General features: G+C 44.4%; 1 protein-coding gene across 1 annotated transcript in view; it reads right to left on the bottom strand.

The window, feature by feature from the left end:
- Window positions 1-24,086, bottom strand: part of Parm1 (prostate androgen-regulated mucin-like protein 1) — a 97,405-nt gene that overhangs the window by 15,872 nt on the left and 57,447 nt on the right. Inside the window, exon 2 of the mRNA XM_059274656.1 lies at window positions 13,282-13,980. Within this exon, the coding sequence (XP_059130639.1) occupies window positions 13,282-13,980 (699 nt within the window). The remainder of the gene's footprint in view (window positions 1-13,281; window positions 13,981-24,086) is intronic.

The following is a 24,086-nucleotide window of genomic DNA, read 5'->3' as shown; positions in this document are numbered from 1 at the left end:
TCTCTCAAGGTGCCTGTCTGTGGGTGTGTTGGGGGAGGGGTTGAGTACCAGAATAGCATTTGCCTGGATTTTCATTTATTATGGTAGGCTCTTCCATCTTTGCAGAAGTGATATCCTTCCTCCTAACATCAATGATAATAATAGTAACAAGCAATGATAGTACAAACAATAGCAACTAACGCTTTCCTGCTCTTAACTCCATAAGCTTCAGTATTTCAGAACATCTCTCCCTCGTAAGAACTCTGTAAACAGATGGGAAAACTGAAGACAGAGGTGTAGGCCCCCAGACTATGCTGGTAACTAGAAGGGCCTGCTACAAAGGACATGGCTGGCTTGGAATCCATGCTGCTGTCCACTAACTGCCCCTACCACCTTCACTGCTGTGCTGGCACTGGGCCAGGCATTAGATCAAGCCTTCGCTCTGGATGTCTTGTCTGCTTTCTGTTGGCTGTCCGGAGTCAGGGTCTAATTCAAGACTGTGTAGTAGTTTGGGTCCTCCTCTAGGTACTGTGAAGATGAGTCAAAGCGCAGTAAGAACTGGATATTAAATACCCCTGTATACATGGTAACTGACATGTCCCTGGTGGGGATATGTGTGTTGGGAAGACGACTAATTAGAAGCAGCCACAAGGCACAGGACAGCAAGTTAAGATAGGAGGATCCATGGCCCTGTTTTTGAGTGCATGTATGTGCCTGTGTATGTGTGTCCCTCCCAAAATAACTGCTCATATTGCTGCCAAATGTGCAGTGCAGTAGTCATCTGTGGTGATGTTTTATTTGTGCTCTAACAAATAAAGCTTACCTGGGGATCAGAGGAAAAAGCCAGCCACTGTATTAAATATAGGGGTCAGGCAGTGGTAGCACAGGCCTTTAATCCTAGCATTCGGGAGGCAGATATCCATCTGGACCTCTGTGAGTTCAAGGCCACACTGGGAACAGAGCCAGGTGTGGTGGCACATGCCTTTAATCCCAGCACTAGTTAACCATAGAGGTCTGGAGGTCTGTACAGACAGGAAGTGATAGAGCTGGGCGGAAAGAGGAAGTGATGTAGCTGGGCAGAGAGAGGAAGTAAGATGGCAGGGCACAGAAAGGTATATAAGTGTGGGTACACGGTAAGTAGCTCTCACTTGGGCTGAGGATTTCCTAGAGGTAAGAACTTGTGGCTGACTTGTTCTATTCCTCTGATCTCTTCAGTTTTCACCCCAATATCTGGCTCTGGGTTTTTTATTAATAAGGCCATTTAGCAATTTGTGTTACAGTCACCCCACAGCACCCATGAGGGACTGGTATTATAATCCTCTGCAGATTGAAAAATCCAAGGTATTCAAGTTCCTTACAGAAAATGAAAGAGTATGTGCATATAGTCTATGCTTGTTTTCCATAGACTGTAATTGCCTTTGGATTACTTAGTATACCCAGTCAAGTTATAGGTTATGTAAATAGTCATTGGACTACACTTTTTAGGGGAAAAATGACAGGAAAAATATTTGTACGTGTTCAATACAGACTCCTTCGTGGTTCAAAACTTTCTGATAGAGGATGAGTGGATAAAGAAGGCTGAAAGTTGACTATAGCCAGGGACCTATGCCAACAGTTTGGTGGTGGTGGAGGTGATAATGATGGAATGTGTGTTCTGAGTGGGATGAGATGAGGGAGTGATGCCCTTGCCCCTCATATAGAACCACCTAAATGGATGGTATCTCTGCGCTCTTGAAGGTCATGTTGACTTCCGGCCATGGATCCTGGGCCATGGATCCTGCTTGACTCTCACCCCTTTACCTCCCTTAGTCTACTCCATGTTGTGGGCAGCTAAATTTATCTCCTCCATCGTTCTACAATCTCGCAAGGCTGTTTTCAATGAACTCCCTGGTCTCAAAGGCTCTTTTGGACGGACTCCTGCCTTCCTCTTGATCTAGGAATGTGCAATACTGAGAAAATTCTGCCAGTGGCTTGCCGAGGCAAGCATCAATGTCTGGGAACCACACAGGGGAGTCCAGGTTTGGACTGACAGACAGGAAGGTAAGCAGGAAGGTAGGCAATGCCAGACTTGGTATTTCTGCCTGTAACTGAGAGAGGTGGGTCTGGGAAAGTTGCAACAAGTCTTGAGAAGAGGTGAGAATGAATCATTTCTCTGGGTGGGCAGGATTTGGACAGACAGCAATGGAGGCATGAGGTAGGAGCCAGCTAGGAAGGGGGCAGACAGCTAACATTTCTGGGTCAGCACCGGGCTGCACGCAGAAGCACCCTGACTGAACGTCTTATCTAAAAAGGAGCCTCTGGAAAGAACAGACAGAAGGAAGTGTTTCGTGAACTAGCACAAAACACCAAGATCTTTGTAGCCAGTCTCTTCACTTCCTGAACTAGGAGACCATGTGACTCTCCCAAGGTCACATGATTCACAGAAATGAACCTTGTGGACACAAGAAGGTGTAGTGGAAATGAAAAAGGGTCATGAAAAGGTACTCAGGACCAAGTCACAGAGAGTTCTGAAGGTCAGGGATGACGTTTGATTTTTAACAGTGTGGGAAGGTGAGGGACCCCTAGAAGCATTCTGGGAAGAGGCACATAGTTTTTTTTGTTTTCCTGAGAACCTTCTCACATCCAATCTCAAAGGGTAGATTGACCTCAAACCCCATTTTTCTAGATATCTCCTTTTACTCTGGCATAACTGATACTGCATCTGTAGCTATGGTTAGTTATGTGTATTTATACCCAAGGTACAGACATGGGATGTATTGCCATGCTGATGAGTCAAGTGTTCGGATCCTGCCTGCTCTCATTTGGAAGTCTCTGAAAGCCAGGAATACCAAACCATGTTTCTTTATTTGTCTAGGCTTAAAATAAGAAATTATAGAATAATTCTGATTTTCTCTGAAATATAGCTGTTTTATTATTAGTTAATTAAAATTAATAATTTTTGGAGTATGCATGGGGATGTGTGCATATGTATATGTGTGTGTATGCACTCACGTGTGCATGTGGAAGTCCCAGGACAACTCTGGATATGGCTCCTCAGGAGGCATCCACCTTGCTTTGTGAGACAGTATCTCTCACTTGGACATGGGGTATACTAACTAGATGAGGCGAGCTGGCCAGTGAGCCCCAGGGACCTGCCTGTCCCTCTCCCCCTAGCACTGAGATTACAAACAAAGCTTTTAGGTGAGTGTTCAGGCTCAACTCGGATCCTTATGCTGTACTCAAGCACTTTGCCCATGGAGGCGGCGTCTCTCCAGCCTCAGAGCTGGTTTAATCACACTTTGTTAGTACTTACGGGGTGAGGAAGACAGCTCTTTATCATCATATGCTTTGCATGCAGATCTATAGAAGTGCTTTAATGAAGATAACCTGAGCTTGTCCCCGCACGTTCTTCCTTTTCTCTATCAAGCCCTTCCTAAACCTTTAAATTATTGATCTTCTACAGTCATTTCCTCAAACACAGGGTAAGAAGCCAACTGACCGAAATTAGGCAACTGCTGTCCATCGGGAGTGTTTCTCCTCCTTTCTACTTGTATCTCACAGCTAGTCAGTAGGCAACTGGGCGAGCTTGCAGACTGGCTTCAGACTGGGCCAGGAGCACAACTGTACCTTCACACATCCTGTATTTTGAAGACCTGGTGTGGAGACCAATTATCCTTTGACCTAAAAGTACTGTTGTGGGCCAGGGAGGCGGTTCAGTAAGTTAAGGCCTTGCCACACAGGTATGAAGACTTGAGTTTGGATCATTGGCACCCACATAAAAGCCTGGGGACACCTCTAATCTCAGTGCCGGGAAGGCAGAAAATGGGTGTGTCCCTGGTTCACTGCCAACCACCGCAGCCAAATAGGTGAACTTGAGGTTCAGTGAAAAGCCCTGTCATGGAAACCAAGATGGAGAGTGACTGAGAAAGACACCTGACTCTCACCTCCAGTTTCTACACACAGTGTGCACATACATGCATGTACAACCTCTCCATGTACAGACACGAGCACGTACACACATAGATCACACAGATAAATAATAAACTCTTGGCTTCATAAAGCATACAGCTAAAAATGAACAGTGGAAAGGCTAATCTGGGTCCAGATAATAAATGTCATGAACTTCACACCCAGGTGCCACTTCCTCTCAGCTTTCTTCTCTCCTGGGGACACCGCACTGCACTCATGGTAAGGAAGCATGGAGCGCAGGCTCGCAATTAATGACAAAATTTCTGGCGGTTCTCCGTTACCATGGTTTTAAAGTTTCTTCACTTCACTTACAATTACAGTCTTTTCCAACACAAACGAAACCTCCTCCTTACTTGGAATTTATTTTAACTACCTGTTTAGATTGCCCAGTTGCAGCTCTCCATTGACATCTGTAACACGAACTACCTGGGGTTTCCAAGAATAGCACCGATCTTGCTTATCCCTTTTCCCACAGCATAGTGCTGTCTAAGCTGATTGCCACACAGCAACTCCGGGGCTGTCGGGAGCACAGCGCACATTCAGTTGGCCAGAGGGTGAGTTCTACACCCAGTCTGCAGGGAATGAGGATTATTGAGGACCAGCTTGGGTTTCTCAGCTCCCAGTGAGAAATTTATAGTGTCTTACATTCTATGAATACTGCCTGAGGGATGGTAGATATTACAGGAAGGATGCCACCCTGTCTCCAGGAACTCTGAGAGACGAGGGTTGTGCCATTATTGCGATCTCTACTCTGTTTAGTAGTTTAATAATAAACATGAAGCCTGGCCATGGGGGGAAAACAATACTCGGGGAGATAATAAGATGGAAGAGTTGGCAGAGGTCTCCAGTTGAGCTCACCCACTCTATCAGGTGAAGGCCCTTTCCCTTTAGGGCATCCCAGTGTTAGCACAACCTTCCACTGTGGAAGTCTCCCTGTTCACAGGATATAAGCAAGATGGCAAGGCCACTGTCAGAGCCTGAGGCAGGTCCTCCCCTCTTGCCAAGTAGTGTGCATGTTTATTGTCTCTAATTATTACTGTTTCGGGTCATTTATTCCCTGGGTCACTTGTCCCAACAGCTTTGGGGGAGGGCAGTGACATCAACGTAATTATGGTAATCCCGAGGAATCTGAGCTCTCCTAAGAACCATTAGTTAAATTCAGCCTTGTCCTCCTGTAATTAATCACCAAGGCCCCATAGGGCCTGCTTTCAGACACTGTATTTACCAAGTTTAAATTGTCCCAGACTTAGGCCTCTGAGGTTTTCCAGTTAAAAACACTGGAAAGAAAACTAATTTCCCAACTGGGATGCAAGTTAGTGGAGGGTACTACCCGGCTCCTCACTGGTGTGCCTCTTCTTGTCACTCCCTGCTGTTTCCCCCAGCACCCCAAGACTGCTTTTCTAGGTCGGAAAACTCTAGCTGTTTCATTCTTTAGCCCACTCCCTTTGGTTCCCCAAGTGAAAAGTGTTTCTGTTTCAGAGGGGAGCAGTTAATCTCCTTCACACCGTTTGGATTATCCTTTTCTGTATTGTACTAAAGACAGGTACTTACACAGGCTTTTATTACCCAGTACTCACTGCAAGTGTCCCTTTGGGAGTCTTAAAATACTTTTTAAACATTCTAAGTTTTCAAGCAAAGAGAACTAGTCTAGAAGTGTCTGAACCAGCCGTAGCCACCCCCAAAATTAAGAATCCAACTGTAGTAATAACAGCTGACATCATTTACTGTTAGCTGTATTAGAAGAACTTTGTGCAGTTGTCTTATTTATTCTTAATAAGAGTTTCACAGAATAGGTACCGTTCTGTGTGTGACCTCGTCTTGAAGATGACGTCCAGTGATCGACAAACTTACCCCAGGGTCTCTCATGTAGCGAAAGGCACTGGAGAGATCTAAGTCTGACAGTCTGATGGTGGAGTTTGTACCATCATCAGCACCCTTGCTTTTCTGCAGCCCACCTTTGAAGTTACCCCACACCACCTGTACATGGAAACCTGCTATAGAGTGTCTGATGGCTCACTTCCACCTACTTAGTGTGATGTCTTCATTTTAGCTTAAAATTCACCTTTGTCTTTAAGCCAGTGGTCTGCTCCTTGAAGGCCATTCATCTAGCCATCCGTGTAAAACACTAAAAAAAAAATGCCATCTTTTAGGGCCAATAATATTATTTTTCCTAGGATTGAGGAAGCAGGCATATTTAAGGACAATATCAATTCAGCATCACTTATATGTTTTCCTGACATAATAGTCCCAACTCAATCCCCTGGGGTGAATCTTTAGACTCTTTTCTGACAAAGCTGATGGGTAGATGGTAACCCGCCCTCTGTTTCCTGACTAGTTACTCTGTAGCTAAAAAGGCATGCTGTCCTAAGTTAGACCATTCTAATGCTTCTGTGTGGAGATGAGATTGGGCTAATCCTCATCCATATCTCCCAATGAGCCAGCAGGCTGTAGGTTCCTTAACAGCATTATCTGGGTTTATATGCTAACTCTCATTTTCTCAGGAAAGCATTTTCAAAACCACATTTCACCTATCACTGATGAAAGTCAAATATGAAACAGAAAAGAAAAATTGTTCCACGGAGACAGATATTCTCCAAATATAATGAAAGATGACATTGGAGAAATTAAAATATGCAATGGTTGTCTTGCTACTGGATGATGATATAAATGGTAAATAGCTAATTTTATTACCTTGACATCTATTTTTAAAGGGTATCTTAGAAATACTTCAAAATCAGACTAAGGTTTAAGTCATGAAGGTAAGTCAAAGGAGAAATAGATGATTGTGTATAACTGAAATAGCATCTAACAGTGAGAGTCCATTGGGATTAGCAAGGTTTGAAGGTTAGCAAAAAGAATCTAGCCTATAAAAAGAAACTGTGACTGTAGTTCCTATGAACAGTCAGAGCAGCCAACGCTAAGTGGACATCAGGATGTGGGCAGAAAGAGGTGTGTCGGGGGCGGGAGAGGGTGGAGACCCATCATGACAGCAGAAAGCCCTTGAGATGGTCTGTTGTCTTGAGAGGATATCAGAGGTGAGGGTGTTCAATATTTTTTTTCATTTCCAGTTCAAAACTCAGAATGTACAAAGTTAAGAAAATGTGTGGGTTTCTATATAAAACACAAAAAAAGTTTGTTTATTAAGTATTTATTGAACACCTACACTGAGCCAGGCACAGTGAGATGTTAGGAATATATTTTTGAGTCAAAACAGACAGTTTCTCCCTACCCCCATGTACCTTGAGAAGCAGTGACGGCAATGACCGAAGAGCTACACAGCTAAGTGTATATCATCCTCCTGTGGAGAAGGGATGCAACTGAGTTGTGATCAATTGTAACTGAATGGACTGGAAGTCACACAGGAAACAAGCATAACAAGCCATGTTGGAGCAGAGATTTGAGGACTGAATTGGAATGAAGTGTTCAGAAGTTTCCAGAAAAAACCATTGCATAGATAATGACCCTAAGTCACGAGGAAGACCAGCAGACTTAAGAACCTGAGATTCAGCTAGTCAAGGAGATGCTGAGAGTGAGGGGCAAGTGTTTGGATGCCACAGGGGTGGCAGGTAGAGGCCACATAAGGTGCAAGCTTGGGAGCTTCTCGTCGAAGGCTGAGAGATTGGTGGAAGTTGGTGATATGAATTCTATCTGATTTGTGTTTAATTTCCATTCTGACTGCTCTGTGGTGAATAAGCAACGTCTGGGAAATGGGGCAGTGGAGAGGTGAGCTTGGTGGCCCCTGCTGTGGCCCCTGAGAGCCCTGACTGGAGAATGAGCATGAGGAGATGTGGATGAGTTTAGGAGCTGCTCGTAGTTCAATGTCTATAATACTTGGTGGGGCTGGAAAGATGGCTCACTGATTAAGAGCTCTGGCTTTTCTTCCAGAGGACTTGGGTTCTGTTCCCAGCACCCAAATGGAAGCTCACAACTGTCAGTAACTCTAGGTCTAGAAAACGAATCCCTTCTTCTAACTTCTGAGGGTATTGTACACACATGGTTTACAGACTTATGTGAAGACAAAACACTCATGAACATAAAAATAAATAATTAATTAAAAATAAGAATACCTGGTGATGGAGAAGACATAGGAAGTGGGAGGAAGGGAATAGTAAGGGAATTGAATGCTGGATAACTAACTCTTCGGGGTATTGCTTTCTAATACATTTTGAGCATTCTAAAAATATGTTAAGGAATACTAAAATTCCTTTTCATATGCTCTTCTCATACATACGTTTTTATATTAAATCAATGTTAAGTCATTTAACCAACTTTTAATGTTTTTGAAATATGGTCATTAACTTATTACAGCATACATTTTTTCACTCCTAAAACTTTCCTAGGTGTATTTTTGAATGATTCTTCTATCCTTCCTATCATTAATTCTTTTTTTTCAAGTCTACATTCATCTCAAAGGTATGGATGTCTTCTACACAGAAAATTCCTGGAGCTGGAGACACAGAGGTGTCCAGAATCTTTGCGCTACTGCCCTTTAAGGGTGTTGATTAGCAGAGTTTCTACTGAATAAAAGCTAGACTTCAAACCAGTAATTTACAGTTCAGAAAATGCCACCGATGTTCACAGCCACGTCCTCCTCATTGTAGTGGAAAATGCAAGGCATCACAAACCCAGTAGACACGTGGATTCTACAGTGTAAGGAGCAGAGTGAGCATAACTGTGGAGTATGTGCATCGCCCGGCAACATTGTGAGTGTAACTTGCTCTGCACCTCAGCCCCTCCCTCCCTCCCTCCCTCCCATCTTCCCTCCCTCCCTCCCATCTTCCCTCCCTCCCCTCCACCCTCCTCCCTCCCTCCCTCCCTCCCTGTGTCCTGAGCTGCGCATTGCACTGACTTTGCTTGGGGAATGAAAAACATACCATAGCATTTGCACATGAGGAGCTCTGGGTTAATACCACAGTATGACTGAAATTTAACACAAGTTGCTCCTTTTCTTCCTCACCAGTTAGACAAAAGCTGCAAATCAGAACACTTGCCTTCTGTTCGACTGACTGATGCTGGCTGCCAACACCACCTGCTTCTCCTCCCACTGGTGACCCAGGTGGTGAGCTCAGACAGTATCCCATGCAGCCTACTCAAGTGTGCTGGTGACTGTTAGCTCTCCTGACTCTATGTTTCCATTACGCCAGACATGGGTTCAGTGGCAGGAAGCCTTGGCTTAGGACCTGTCTGGAGAACAGAGTTTGAACCCTGGCCCTGTCACTCACATGAGGTTTGAGTAAGTCGGTTTCTGTGTACATAGTTTTTACATTTAGAATGGCTACAGCTGATCTGGCCTCATTGGCGTATTCCGAGGATTGAGTGAGGGGAGCCTGTGTTGGGGAACAGCCCGGTCTCCAAACGAGCCTCTCACAAACAAGGATCTCTTTTCTTAGGCATTGGGTCAGCGCAGTAAACAGTTGTCATAGTGTGACAAGCACAGAGGACTTTAAGATAGCCTTTCCTATATTCAGTTTTTAGTGAAAAACCCTAATAGTAGAGTAGTTAAATAACGTGACCTATCTGTCATTGATGACGAGTAATCAGAAACCAGGTATGAACTGGTATATCCTTTTTGTCCTCAACTATTTACATCTTACCATGCACATTTCTCCTGCTATTGAATACTGCTTAAGTATAATTATTAGACTATTCTTCTTTTCAGTGACTACTAGGTACATCCAACAACCTTATCTCACGACCTCTGACACCCCTCCTGAAGTTCCTTCCTCCTTTATTGGTGATGTACCTGTCTAGGCATTCTGGGACTCTACATTACTTTCTAGGCCATACATATGCTATATTGTAAATTTCCAGAGAAGTGACTATTATTCATAGTTACATGTATCCTTAGTATAGAGCCAGATACCTAGCTTAAGAAATGCTTGTTGAAGATTGTGGGCATCCTTCACTATGGCAAATATGATAAAGATGATGATAGTTGCAACGTCAACAAGTTAATAAGATAGCAAATAATAGTAAAACAATAATCAAAGCCATTATTTGGGGCACTGTTCAATAGCTAAGTGTACATGTTACCTAAACCTTCTAAGAGCTGCATCCTATTTCATCTTATTGATAAAAATGGGTCTCAGATAAATGCCTCAACTTCCCTGGTGCTGGATGACGGACACTTTCATTTATTCAATGAACGCTGCTGAGGATTTGCCACATCAGAGGGCTGGAGACGTAACCTCCTCCTTATTATCTGTGATCAGGGTCCTTCCTTTAGCTTAGCAGTAGGAAGCAGGCAGTCTCCTGATAAAGGAGATGCTGTCAGAGAATGTCAAGCAGTAACAAGACATGTGAAGCACGGTAAAGGGACCCACACTGACGGCACTCATCACTCCACTTAGCGGAGCCGAGGTCTGCTCAAGAGATGGCAGTGGAATAGAGTCCGGACAAGGAACAGGACTGATCCACTATAAAGAGGAGGGTAAATCTTTCAGGCACAGGAACTGTGAGTGCAAAGGCCCTGAGGCTGGAGGAGTATCTGTGTTCAGCTAATACGAAGGTTGCCAGGAGCTTGAGTATATATATATACAAAAAACAAAATACAAAACAAAACAGAGGAGAGTAGAGAGTCTGTACAGGTTCAGGGCATGCTGAACTCTGTGGCCATGACCTAAACCCTGGCCTTTCATTCTGGTTCAGAGGGGAAGCAGTGAGACCGTGAGAGCCACAGCATCATGAGATCTACTTGGAGCTGCTGCTGCTTCATTAAAAAAAGTAATCATTTTTATTTAACTCAATATATCTAAAATACTGCCGCCTCATCCTGTAAACAATATAAAGTTGTTTACTTCCTGTTCTTTTCTGCACTGGGTCTTTGAAACCCAGCAAGTACGTTTTCAGTTACAGACTACTCTGTTTGGAACAGCCACAGTTCCAGGGCTTAGAGGCCAAATTTGGCTTCTGGCTACTCTATTGGAGGTATGAGGACCAGTCTAACACTTATGACTTCTTCAAGGTCAGAGGCGAAGGCTAAAAGAATCGCCAGCCTATATCCATCCCCAGAAAAGGGCAAGGCCTAAGGGGTGTTTGATTCTGAGGTCTTCAGTTGACTAGGTAGGTGTCGGTCATCAGGGCTGAATGAATGGGACAACACAATCCAGAGGACCCAAGTCTCAAATCCTAAAAACGGCTCTCTGGAAGGGTGTGATGAGTGATGAGGTCACTTTCAGGAGTACTGTAGCAACCAGAGGGAGAGGAAGGGGGGAGAGGCTACCAGGCCAGATCGATGGATTGATTGGATGTGGAGGATGGGGTAAAGGAGCCCCAAAGATCACCAACTGAGGGATTTAATAATCCACCTCAAACATCTGAAGTGTGAGATGCTCATGGGTTGCGCCCGGGGAGGTCTCCAGTCGGCCAACAGGGTGCCAATGGGCTATGAATGGGTCCCTCTACTCCTCTGCAGGCTTGTCCTCCACCCTTCCCCACCTGGCTCTCCACTACACCACTAGCTCTACTTGTCTTGGTTTCTGCTGCATGTCAGAAGGGAGGTAGGCTAGGGGAGCAGAGGATTTCCCTTCAATGGAGAGTCTCTGCTGTCATGGAGGTGGTCTTTCCACAGGACTTGATCCTGACTTCCGGTTTCAGCTCTCTCCAGTCCCAGGTCTGGCCCTTAGTACACCTCCTATACCTCAGCCAGGCCTCTGTCATGGATTCCTTCATCACATTGGAATGTTTCTTTCATTCTTGTTCTCCTCTCTGGTATGCCCCCAGCCTTTTGAAATAAGATTTAATTTTTTTGTTTGTTTGTTTTTATCCTTTGAAAGTTCCACATGTTTCTACAGTGTCTACTACTCAGTTTTCTGGGATGGCTTGCCTGATTAGCCCATGGGCTCTTCCCAGCGGTTACTCCTTTGTTAATCTTAGATTTCTCTTTTCCTACCATTCTCTAGAACTATGTCCATTCCCAGCATTTGCCTGTTTTCACTAACAGATGTCTATTTTTCACCACTGACAGCTTTCCGTTGGCCCTAGCTTGTCATACATGATCTGACCGTCATATTCTATTCTCTGCCTGTCGCATGACCAACCAGGGGAAGGCTTTGGGTCCATTTCTACATCACGTTCTGGCCATTCTTGTCTCGCTGGTTCCTCACCACATGGACAACTATTTTCATGGAAGCTTTTTCTTCTCAGGGTCTGGAAGTTGATAGTTTCACATTGGTGTACGGTATGGGTGGCTTTAGAAAAGACCCTGAATATCTGTCTGCCATAATTTCCAAGAAGGTAAAATGAGGCTAACATGGCATTAACTTTACAGGGTTCCTGGGAGAACAAAAATGAATGCAGTGTTCTGTAAAATTCATGTTATTTTCCACGAGGAGCCAAAGTGTCAATGAACGAGCCTTCTCCGCCTCTGCCCTGCAGTGACCAGCTTCTAAGGTCAACATCTCATTAGAACTCTGAGCCAAACGGTAGTTTCCTGAGCACTTACTCTGTGCCAGGAACTCCCCTAAGCACCGTGTTGCCAGCTGAGCTCCACGAGGACAATGTTAGGCAAAACACTACAGATGAGGAAAAAGAAGGGCATGGGGGAAGGAATGTGGTCCAGGTCAGGGCTCAGAGCCGAAACTGTCACCCAACCTAGCTGAATTTTGATTTAACCTTAATCTTGTCTTTGGAGGCCAGAACATCCTCTTCAGTCAGGCTAGCCCACACTAGTTGGCTCTAAGGTGCTTTCAGAGTGATGGCCAGCAACCTTGAACTTCATTATAACCTAGAATCGATTTTTGTGACAAGCCCACCCGCCACCATGACAGGAAACACCACACCAGAGGAGAGAAAGACTCTTCCCATGTTAAAGGAAAAGTCATGAATATTCCTTCCTTCTATCAGACTCATTTTTAAAAACCCTGTATGTACGATATTCCCACTTCAAACAAGGTAAACATTACTTCTGAGCCTAGACTCCCAGTTCTCCATTCTCTGCCATAAATAGATGTGGACCCCTGGTGCTCAGCTTTGGTTTTTCACTTTGGCTTTGTGATAACCAAAGAGAAAAGATCCTGCCATGGGGGGGGGGGGCTCTCCTCCATTTTGAGAGGGGGCTAGGAAGTTGTTGGAAGCAAAACCTAGGCAAGCTTGACCCAATTCTTTTACCCTACGACCTCACTTCTTCTGTACAATCCCTGTGACATTCTGTAAAGCCACATAAAACAGATTGTCAACTGACTACAGTTGACAAAGAATGCCAAATATTGAGTGACTGAAAACTTGCATTCTTGTCGAAATTATTGAGCCTTATAATTACCCTCAGGTATTGCGCATTCCAGCTGTCTCCCATGGGAGGGGTGCTTGACCTTAGCACAGCCAAGATCACACTAGCTCATCTTGAGAGGGACTCACCTGAACTTAAGGCGTTCTCCACTTCTTGCATGATCAGGAAGGGGGTGGTGGTCTCAGACTCACAGATCACTTTGCCAGGCTCAGTATCTTGGGGCACCTTCTCCTTGGGTGCTGGCTCTGCTGTGACATGGGAAGTGGGTGTGTGACGAGAACTAGGCCCCTCTGTTGGGGACGCAGGTGCCATTGGAGCTTCTGTGGGCTGGTTGCTGGTCACAGTGGAGCTGTGATTAGAGGTAACGGAGGCAGAAAGAGACTCAGGTGGGGAAGTGGTCTGGGATGGGGATGTTGAGGTTGGAGCCTGAGAAGAAACGGGCGTGGGGGACTGTGACTCAGTGGCTGGCACACTTGTTTCAGGACTGCCAGGACTCTGTTCCATGGGTGTGGGTGTCAAGTGGACACTGCTGCTCGTTGAGGAGAAGCTGGTAGGTGAAGAGTCTGTGTTGCTGTTATTCCTCTTCGAAGCCGGGCTGGTGACAGCCTCTTCTCTGGGGTCAGTAGAATTGTCCTTGGGAAGCTGAGATGTCAGCGATGTAGCAGTAGTGGGGATAACGGAGGCATTGTGAGTACCACTGGCTACGGGGGTGGTGGCCATAGCCGTGTTTTGTGCAGAGGTAGTCCAGGTGGCTGGAGGTGGGGTAATTTTTGTCATAAGAGAAACAGGCGAGGGGGCTGATGTCGATGCACCCTGGACCCTCAGTCCTACGAAAGAAAGAGTCAGGACAAACACAGTTAGTTGTGTGAACATCATATATGACACAGAGGTGGCCAATCGCACAGCTGTTTTACAATGTAACGCCAGGTATTTTTTTCCCACTGTGCGGGCAGACATCGAATTGTGAAAGTGACTTTTAAAATCTGCTCTTCTCACTAATTTCTCTCCTTGACTTGTGACTCCCAGGAGGAACTGGCCTGAAGTCCCATAAGAACAGGCAGTGGATCCGTCAACTCAAGACCAGCCACAGGTGGAAAGAAATAATCTTGTCTCCTGTTGGTTTAAATCACTGTCCTTCGAGGGTCAGGCGCTCTCCCGAAACTTCTGGCATTTGCTCGCATGACTGAGTGTCATTGCATAACAAACACCAGCACACTGAGGATGCCAAGGGTGTGTGTGTGTGTGTGTGTGTGTGTGTGTGTGTGTGTGTGTGTGTGTGTGTGCAGAGTGGACAGTGAAATCTGTGCCTGGTGACCGGCAGGAATGGGGTAGAGTTTCCGAGGGGCCTCAATGGCCCTGCTACGATTTCAAAGCTGGAAGGGCCATGGAGAGCCCGCCTCCTCCCTCTGTCCCTTCTGCATTTATGCACTATGAGGCAAGGCTTGCTGGCTTTATAAGCACATTCCTATGGGAGGAAGAGGAGTTTCAGAATAAAACCCTCAGCTGTGGTTTGGGAGTATCACTGGAATTCTAGACTGGTATTTTTACAATCATGATTTTGCCAAATCTTCTCCTTCATATTTTGTAAAGGTTAGAGGTAATTCTTCCCTCATCCACTTTCCCTTGATCCTAGCCTCCACGGAGTCATTCACTTTTTCCCTCGCTCCTAGCCTCCATTCACTTTTATTACTCATTAATTAAGTTTAACCAACGACTTCTTTGAATTAGTGCTGGTATCTGGCAGACACTGGGCCCATCGTCCCACTCTCTGTGTAACATGTCTCTCTATGGGTTCTCTCTACCATTCATCATCGGCCAACCAGCTTTACCTCTGGTCATTTCCCTCTCAGTCTATGGAATTCCCATTTGCAACGTTCTCAGCTAAAAATAGAGCTGCCATCCTTGGTCTCTCATACCCAAATCAAGTTCTCCAGTCAGTCACTCCCCTACACTCTTACCTGACAACCTCACGTTTCATCTCAATCATCTCAACATCCCTGAGTTAACTATTCAGGTGATGACAGGGGTCTCTTAAAGGACCTCCTGGCTTCTGACTTTTTCCCAGAAGAACGCTCTGTTGTGCTTTTCACACACAACAGAGAAAATCTTTTAAGTTAATCTTAAAGTCTTTTAAGGTGTTTGATGTTTCTCATTTCTTTTTGTTTGAGATGGCCTGGAACTCCAGAGGTCCACCCACCTCTGCCTTTTGAGCACTGAGATTTAAGGGTGTGTGTGAGCATGTACAGCTTCATTTTTCAACTGATCCAAACACTTCAAAAGCATTCTGTTGTATTTAGAATGAAATCAGAAATATCCCATGTCATCTTATGTTTTTTTCTCATTGTGATGAGCTTTTACTCGAAATCACCTTGGATGCCCTTCTCAGACGATTCTAATTAAAATCATCCCCACTCCAGACATCTGTGGTGAAAATCACAGCTAATGTTTACCAGCTTAACCATCTTCGTGTGCTGCTCGGTGGCACTGAGTTTATTAACATTGTCTCAGGGGTGTCACCATCCACCTCTGCAACCTTTTCATTTTGTCAAGCTCATAGTCTCAATAAGCAGCCACTCCCTCCTCACTCTTGGCAGCTCGTGCAAAGGGTCTTTTTACATTCTGTGTGAAATTGATCGTCTAAGGGCCTCACGAAAGTTGAATCATATAGACTTGTTCCTTTTAATACATGCTTATTTCACTTATCCTAAAGTCTTCAAATCTCACCCATGCAATGGTATGTGTTAGAATGCCCCACCTATTGTCTGTCTAACCGTCTGTCTGTCTATCATTTATCTGTCTATTATGTATGTATGCATCTATCTATCTATCTATCTATCTATCTATCTATCTATCTATCTATCATTTATCTATCTATCTATCCCACCTTGTGTTTGTCAGCTCCTCATCCATGGACATTTGGGCTGCTCCTGTCTTTTGGCCATTGAGAAGACTGTTGCCACAGACACAAGTGCATAGATGTCTGCTGTCTCCCTGCTTTCAGTTTCTTTGGGCATCTACCCAAGAGTGAGATTGCGGGGTCATAGGGTAATCCTGCTTAACTTTTGGAGGAACTGACCTACTTTTTTTACCTGTTTTTTTTTTTTTTTACATACTTGTATCTCTTTTTGGAGTTCCATATTATCATTTGTACCAAAATGTAAGCTTAGTAAGGGCACAAAGACATGACATTATTCATTGTTGTTTTCTCAAGGACAGTGTTCAAGTCGCAGTAAATATTAAATAAGTACTTGTAGAAGTCAGGCAGCAAAGAAGGAAAAGAAAACCAAATGCTTAAAACCTTCCTTCCTAAGGGGCTAGAGATATGGCTCAGAGCACTGACTGTTCTTCCAGAGGACCCAGGTTCGATTTCCACCACCCAAATGGCAGCTCACAACTCCCTGTAAGTCCAGTTTCAAGGGGATCTGATGCTGTCTTCTGGGCTCCACAGGTACTGCATGCATGTGGTGCACAGACATACATGCAGGCAAAAACAGCCATAGACATAGAAAGTAAAAGATAAAATAAAAGCCTTTCTTCCTGACTACTCTCACATCATCATCTCATCTATTCTTCACGTCATTTGCTGTTAGCTATGTCCACCACGGCTCTGTCAGGACAACTGCCTGTCTGGTATTATTTGAGGGCAACATCTTTGCTTCACTCTGTCTCTCTCCCATAATGTATGCCTATGACATGTGTGTTAGGTCCTCAAGTGTCTGACCCTACATCCCTGAGGAGTCTCCTCTTGAGGATTCACAATGGTGAGGACTGGCCTAAACAGTGTTCACAAAGAACAGCACATGGGCCAGATACCAGCAAAGAAAGGGAGAAAAGACCCCAGGGGAGGCATTCTGGGATCAGGAGAGGATTTGTCCCTTTGTCTGATGCCATGTGACAGATTCAGGGCCTAATGGAATATGTACTACAGCGCCTACTCTAAACTTAACATTTGGATTACCTTAAAAACAACTGGTTTACTTTTTTTTTTGTTTTGGTTTTGTTTTGTTGTCGTTTTGTTTTTGAGACAGGGTTTATCTGTGTAGCTTTGGAGCCTTTCCTGGAACTCACTCTGTAGAACAGGCTGGCCTTGAACTCACAGAGATCTGCCACCCAGCCTGGTTTAACTTTATTTTAAAAGCATCAGTCAGAGGCTAGATGAGTGTTAGGGGCACTTGCCTTGTATGCATGAAACCCCACATTCAATGACTGGCAAGGGAATTTTTTTTTTTTAAGGAGTTGGTTAAAAATGTGGATGACAGCCGGGCGGTGGTGGCGCACGCCTTTAATCCCAGCACTCGGGAGGCAGAGCCAGGTGGATCTCTGTAAGTTCGAGGCCAGCCTGGGCTACCAAGTGAGTCCCAGGAAAGGCGCAAAGCTACACAGAGAAACCCTGTCTCGAAAAACAAAAACAAAAACAAAAACAAAAACGTGGATGACGAGACAATGACTTCCTTAGGAAACAAGAAGACAGACCTCCAAACTTAGGCTACACTGTAGTCCAGGCTGTTATGGTGTCTTTTAATAGCTGAGAAATCTTCAAAATATGGCAAAGCAATAGTGAGACAGGTATTAGTAAATATGGAATATGTGTATGTTGCTCTGAAGGGTACTGCCTCCATATTATGGCAGCTCCCGTGGCTGACTGAAGACTCTGAGGGTGAAAACATGGCCGTACTTAAATATATTTCAGAGCTTCATACATGGGTAGATGGCAACAGTCAGCCTCAGTCTGGAAGTAGGGTCAAGGAATCTCTAGAAGACTGAGATAAATGAAGACTCACCAAAAGAGCACAGATTCATTCATTCATTCATCATTAATTCATTAATTCATCATTTATTCTTTCACTTATCACTCACCTCATTCATTCACAATTCACTCACTCCTTCTTTCCAATGTTTGTTGAGTAGTTTCTCTGTCCACAGTTTTGCCTTTAGAGTTCACTGTTTAGCAGGACAGAAACCATACCCAACTTCCTGTAACATGATGCAGTAAGTGCTTTATAAAAGCAAAACCAAGTTTCATTTGAAGCCTCAAAGAAAGATTAAGAAAGTCTGCACTACAGGATGTAAAAATATACAAATGTCATTTTCTATCGACATTTAAGAAAGTCACGGAAAAGATGACATTTGAGCTGTTTCTAAAAGGATAAGAATGTACATGATGCCACCTAAGATACGTGTTGTTCAGGATGACACTTGCATTGTTATATCCAGCAGAGCCAAAAGCTATTCTCTTCCATTATTATAGGTCTAAAAATGACTTCTCTAAGCGCTTGTTTATTGCTGGAGACTTCCACTTCCTTGTGCAATTCTTACTAATATACTTTTCTGCTCCCATCCTGCCTGCTTCCAAAGAGGTCTGGAGGTGGCCATTTACTTCCTATGACTACCTACTGCGTACTTCTTTAAAGCACTTTACAGTCCAGCTCAGGCAATTTCTACTCCTAACCAAGCAACAATGCACAAAATTACATGACAATGTTGGTTACCATCACTTGCATAAGGCATTAAAAATCTCAGCTGTGCTGTGTTGTCTGTATCCCATTGCCCTGCCTGCCTAGAGGCAGATCTTCTTCTAGCATAAGGACAGAGGAACATACCATGACTATCTTAGAGAATGCCACCTGCATTTGTTTCCTGGGTGGTGGTGGTGGGTATAACTAAATACCACAGACTGAGTGCTTAACACAATGTACCTCAGTGGGACATTCTTCCTGGCTTATAGATGGCCATCAACTAGATGTGCTCACATGCCCTTCCTCTAGGAATCTGGGTGGAGAGTGGAGTGAGGATAGCTAGCATTTCTCTTTCTCTCTCTCTTCTTTTTTCTCCTGTATCTTTTTCCTTTTCAGATTGGGTCTCCCTTTGTAGCCCAAGCTGCCTAGAACTCATTATATCACCCAGGCCGATCTTGAACTTGTGGACTGTTTCTGTCTCATGTCTCATCTTCCTAAGCGCTATAATGTCTTTTATAAGGACTCGAATCCTATCAGTAGGATCCCACTCTCTCATGACCACACCTAACCCTAATTAGCTCCCAAAGGCCTGTCTCTAAGCATCATTACATTTGGGGGCTAAAGTTTTATTATTCATAACCTCTGTGGCATATGGTTTCTGCTTTTTTCATATGGACGACTTATTTTCTCATAAGCACACCAAACTGAAGAAGTCTGACAGGTAAGAATGCACATGTTCTGAGTATTTGAAAAAAGTAGTCAGGGCTGAAGAGTGAGCATAACCTCTCATGTGCAAACAAGAGAACAGGTCCAGGCAGGGAAAGTCACATGATCCACCCTTCAAATCCAAGAGCAAGAACTGGGCAGTGTCTCTGAAGACAGAGTCAGACCTTGAGCATGTGATGTCTGGCCCTTGTAGGCATATAGTGCTACATCCTCAAATGGCTGGAAGACATCACTCTATCAGCCGCCATTACAGAATAAGCAAGCAAGAGCCCCCAGGAGACATCAGAGAAGGTTAGAAAAGCATCATGCTTCGTCCCATTTTCCTCCACAGCAGAGCCATTTTACTCTGGAAAACCAAAGGAGTTTTAGTATTTCCTTGAGAAAATGGAAGCTACTAAAATGAAGACATTAAATCCAGTTACCTCTCTCTTAGAGATGAGCTCACATTGCTTAAAGACAGAGTGACATTAGCAGACATGGTGTGTACTGCCTGGGCAGTGTAGTGCCCACATGGACTGACTCCACTTAGATCAGATGTGGGGTACACGGGCACAAGGTCAACTTAATCTTGTTACTTGAGTATTTATAAGCAGCGGCTGGTCCTGGCTTGGTCAGACTCAAGCTTCCATGTTGCAAGATGTGACAGATGGAAGTCATGGAAAAAAAAAAAAAGCAGATTCTTCATTGGACAGACAATGACTTGCCCCCATGTACATTGTCTTGAATGGGTTATCAGTGTCCTTGTCCCCATATGCATTGTCCTAAGTGGGATATCAGTATTTCTGTTTACAGCTCTTTGATATTTGAAAGACTGGGCATTAGGCTTGATCCCTGGTTTCCTACCATGAGGAGAAGAGGGGTTTGGGATTGATGGATGGGACATTCAGGCATATTCTCCTACTATTGGGAGGGGTTATGAGGCACTGTAGACTAGAGAGTCTGTTCTGAGCCTCCTGACCCATCAATGCTTCACCATCCTAACCTCTGTCACTGTCCCTAAACTCCCAGGACAGCAAGCTCAGCTGCTACCAGAGTCTCATGCAGCTTGGTTTCATGCCTGCCCGTTCCTTGTTTTCTCCTTGTCCCTCCTTGCCCTCAGCTTTTCAGAGTACCTAAGAAAAGATAGGACAAAGCTTTGGCAAATTTGGTGAAACTTAAAACAGGTGCAGTCAGCCCTCCTCTGCGGTTGCCAAGTTAGTTTGCAGTGCTGGCTGGGGTCTCCTGGCGGAGGCCTGGGCTGCACAAGGGCTGTGTGTTAAGTGCTTACAGTCACTGACAGTCACTCTACACAGCACTAGCTTGGCCTCCGAGGAGCCCGTGGCATGTTTACAAACGCACGCGCACGTGTGCACACACACACACACACACACACACACACACACGTTCACATTGAGGGAATGTATGAGTTTTGTGGTCAAGGCCTAGGCTGAGCACTTTCTATGCATCACATCCTTTGACTTTCATATGACCTTCACAGGGTTGACATCTTCTGTCTCAAGTTTCACAAATGACTATAGCCATACTCAGAATAGGAAACTAAGTTTTCTAAGCTGAAACTTGAACCTACACCATCTTGCTCAAGCCTGGCCTTTTAGCTGCTCTATGGTTGGAAAATGCAGGGGCATTTGTGAACTGTTGATCCCATGTTTGAAAAATTTTCCTCTTCTCTCCCTAGATATACTGTCTAGTGTGGGCCATTAGGATGCTCTTAAGCATGGTATATGATCATATGAGCCCTTCTTCTTAGCTTCCATGCTCCCACAGTCTCCATGGTGTCTTCAGTACAGATCCTGGACTCTGGCGCAGAACCACTATGAGTTCCTGATGTGTCCCAGGACCGCCTGGCTACCTCCCTTCTTTGGCTCCTGGTCTTTCTCATCTGACTCCACCCGCTCTGATTCTAGTCTGCCACTCCAGTTCTGAGAAAGGGAGCCTGCCTTTCTCTGTGAAATACACTCCAACTACAAAATGCCTTTGTTCAGGCTTCATATGACTGTAGAGCACACTCTACTGTCAATCATTTCTTCTATGCTTCTTCCCACCGAGTTGACAGGACTGAAACTCATCCTTGATGTGTTAGTGCCTGATACAGAGAATATGCTCAATAAAGATGGAGAAAAAGCGGGATTTTTTTATCCTTTGAAGACAGAAGTGCTTTCTGATTTAATAGCTGGGTCTTACTAGAAATTTACCTCTCTCTCTCTCTCTCTCTCTCTCTCTCTCTCTCGTTTAGATGTTCCATAAAAATGAATAGTTAACATGAAATTTCAGATGAGCTTTAAGCAGATATTTGTTAATTCTACTGACTTATTTTTGGAGATTGAGGACTTTTTTTTTTCTTTTGAGACATTTTCTTGTAGCCTAGGCTGGGCTTACATTCACATTACATTACATTATAAAGCTGAGGGTGACCTTGAACATCTGATTGTCCTGTGTCCTGCCTCTACCTTCTGAGTGCTGGGATTTCAGGCAGGAGCCCCCATGCCCAGCTTTATGGTTTTGTATAGTGCTAGAGGCTGAACCCAGGTCATTGTACATGTTAGAGAAACAATCTATCAACTTAGCTACTTACATCTCCAGTCTGGGATTTCTTCCCCATAATAATGATAGAGGTCAGAGCCGTCAGCTCTTGAAATACTACCTATGACTTGGCTTAATGACAAGCCTGTCTTAATATCACCACCTTAAATAGACTGAACATCAGGAACTACTAGGGAATGGGGAGAGACTGAGTTTTCCTTCAGTTTCTAAGCTGGGTCTTTATATTCTTTAGGGTGAGTAAAACTAACTCACAACTGTTACCCATGCTATCTTTGGTTGGGGCTCCTCCTCAGGTCACCCAGTGCTCTAGAAGTTTCATGTAGCATCTGTAAACTCATTGCTAATTGGAGTGTGGTCTAACCATATGGCATTTAAAAACTATCATATGTCTAGACAGAATGTGTGTGCCCCTAAGCCATCAAACTCTGTTTGAGAAGACACTTATTTTTACTAGAAAAGCCACGTTGCCTTGAGTGCATTGCTTATGGAAATGAGACACCATGTGGTCCAAAAAGTGGGCAGAGAGCACCTGCTAAATCAACACTAAATCAGAGTCTGCCGACATGCTGTATGACTCAACTTCTTCATCCACACACTCAGCAATACTGACATCATCAGCTCTCTGTCCCAGCTATGCATGTTAATATGCTAATAAGAAAATAACATTTATAAAGAATGTTGTACCTCTTGGGGAAAAAAAATCCTATTTTCATTTTTTTAACATCTTTTGTCAGTCAAGATTCCACCAAAACTCATTTCCTCTGGGTTGAGAAGGCCTGAAGTACTCAGTCCCAGGAGGAACTACTGAGAAAGGATACCATCAGATGATTGACAGATGCTTCAAAGGTTAAAGGCATAGTGATGCTCTTCAGAGGATGGTGGGAAGAAGGAACATGGACACAGGAGGTAGGGCACCTTCTCTTGGATCATTTCGGGTTGAATGTGGCCATCATCCACTACACAGTAGGCAGTGTCAAAAGAGAAAAAGTAGCTTTAAGACCTCTTTTGATTATCAGATGTGTTTAGGGGAAGTGTCATGTTTTCTGGTACTTCCCTTCCATAGGCTCAATCCTAACATTTGTGGGACTCTGGACAACTCTGCCACATTTCTACACAGAAAATGTTGACTTAAAATGTTCCAGTGTTAGAGATGAAGATGTCTCTGTGGTCAGCCTGTGCTTTCTCAAGGGCTCTAAAGCCAACTCATAGGGTACCCCTTTATTGATCCCTGGGTGAATGGGATTTAGATGGTCTGAGGTAGTGCCTGGGATAGAGCCTGGCTTAAATGCAGTGCCCAGGCAGCCTTGGTGGACAGTATCTCTTTTGGCACACCTCACTTTTCTGACATTTTTCAGACTAAGCAGAGGGCAAAGAGAACAAGCAGGCACCACTTTAGGTGATTTACTAGAGATAGGGCTTCCAAGAACCGAGGCTGGGATTCTCTCTATGTACCCTTATCCTGTGCTGGCAGGCCATGCTCTTAGGCTTACAAGCTAAGTCCAGCTCTATGTCATATCCTGTTAAGGGATTAAAAAGAAATCTTTTTGTCTGGGTGTTTATAAAATGCAAAGGTCTTTTGCTTGGCTGAGGGGGGTGGCCCAGTGTTTTGTTTTTTTTCCCCACCTCCAATGGGCCAAAGTCACAAGCAAGCCATTTTTCATCCCTATGGGCTGGAAACATCAGAAGTTAGCAAAGCCCATAAATTGTTCCGTTTCAAGACCAAATCTCTTTCTGTTGGGTGTACACTGTCCTCAGTGGGCTACCAGAAGTAGTTATGCCACTATTTTCATAGCCAAAGAGCATCTGAGCCCTTCCAGCTTCTGGAAACATCCCTCGTTGTCCTCTCATCACATGACTCAGTCAAAGGAGTTCCTATCGCATCTTGTACCCTTCAGACTCACGCTGCTTGCATTTGAACTTCACACCGATGGAGTCATGCTTTGGACAAACTTGTATGTTTGAATTTGTTCATTCCCAGTGGAACTCAGCTGGGTTATTAGTGTGTTCTTACCTAGGGATCAGCACATCTTGTGTTCAGACTTGAGCAAAGAATCTGTCTTCATGCCTCTTGCTCTTGTAACTACTATTATATGCAGCTGCCTGTAACGGTTCAAACGATAAGCCAGGCCACTTCTTTGCTGGGTGACTTTGGATAATTGTTTCATTCATTCCATCCCCTTATTACAAACTAGGGATGCCACCAGCTCTTG

This window comes from Peromyscus eremicus, chromosome 10 (assembly GCF_949786415.1).
Source record: "Peromyscus eremicus chromosome 10, PerEre_H2_v1, whole genome shotgun sequence".
NCBI lineage: Eukaryota > Metazoa > Chordata > Mammalia > Rodentia > Cricetidae > Peromyscus > Peromyscus eremicus.
This window is presented reverse-complemented; position numbering and strand designations above follow the sequence as displayed.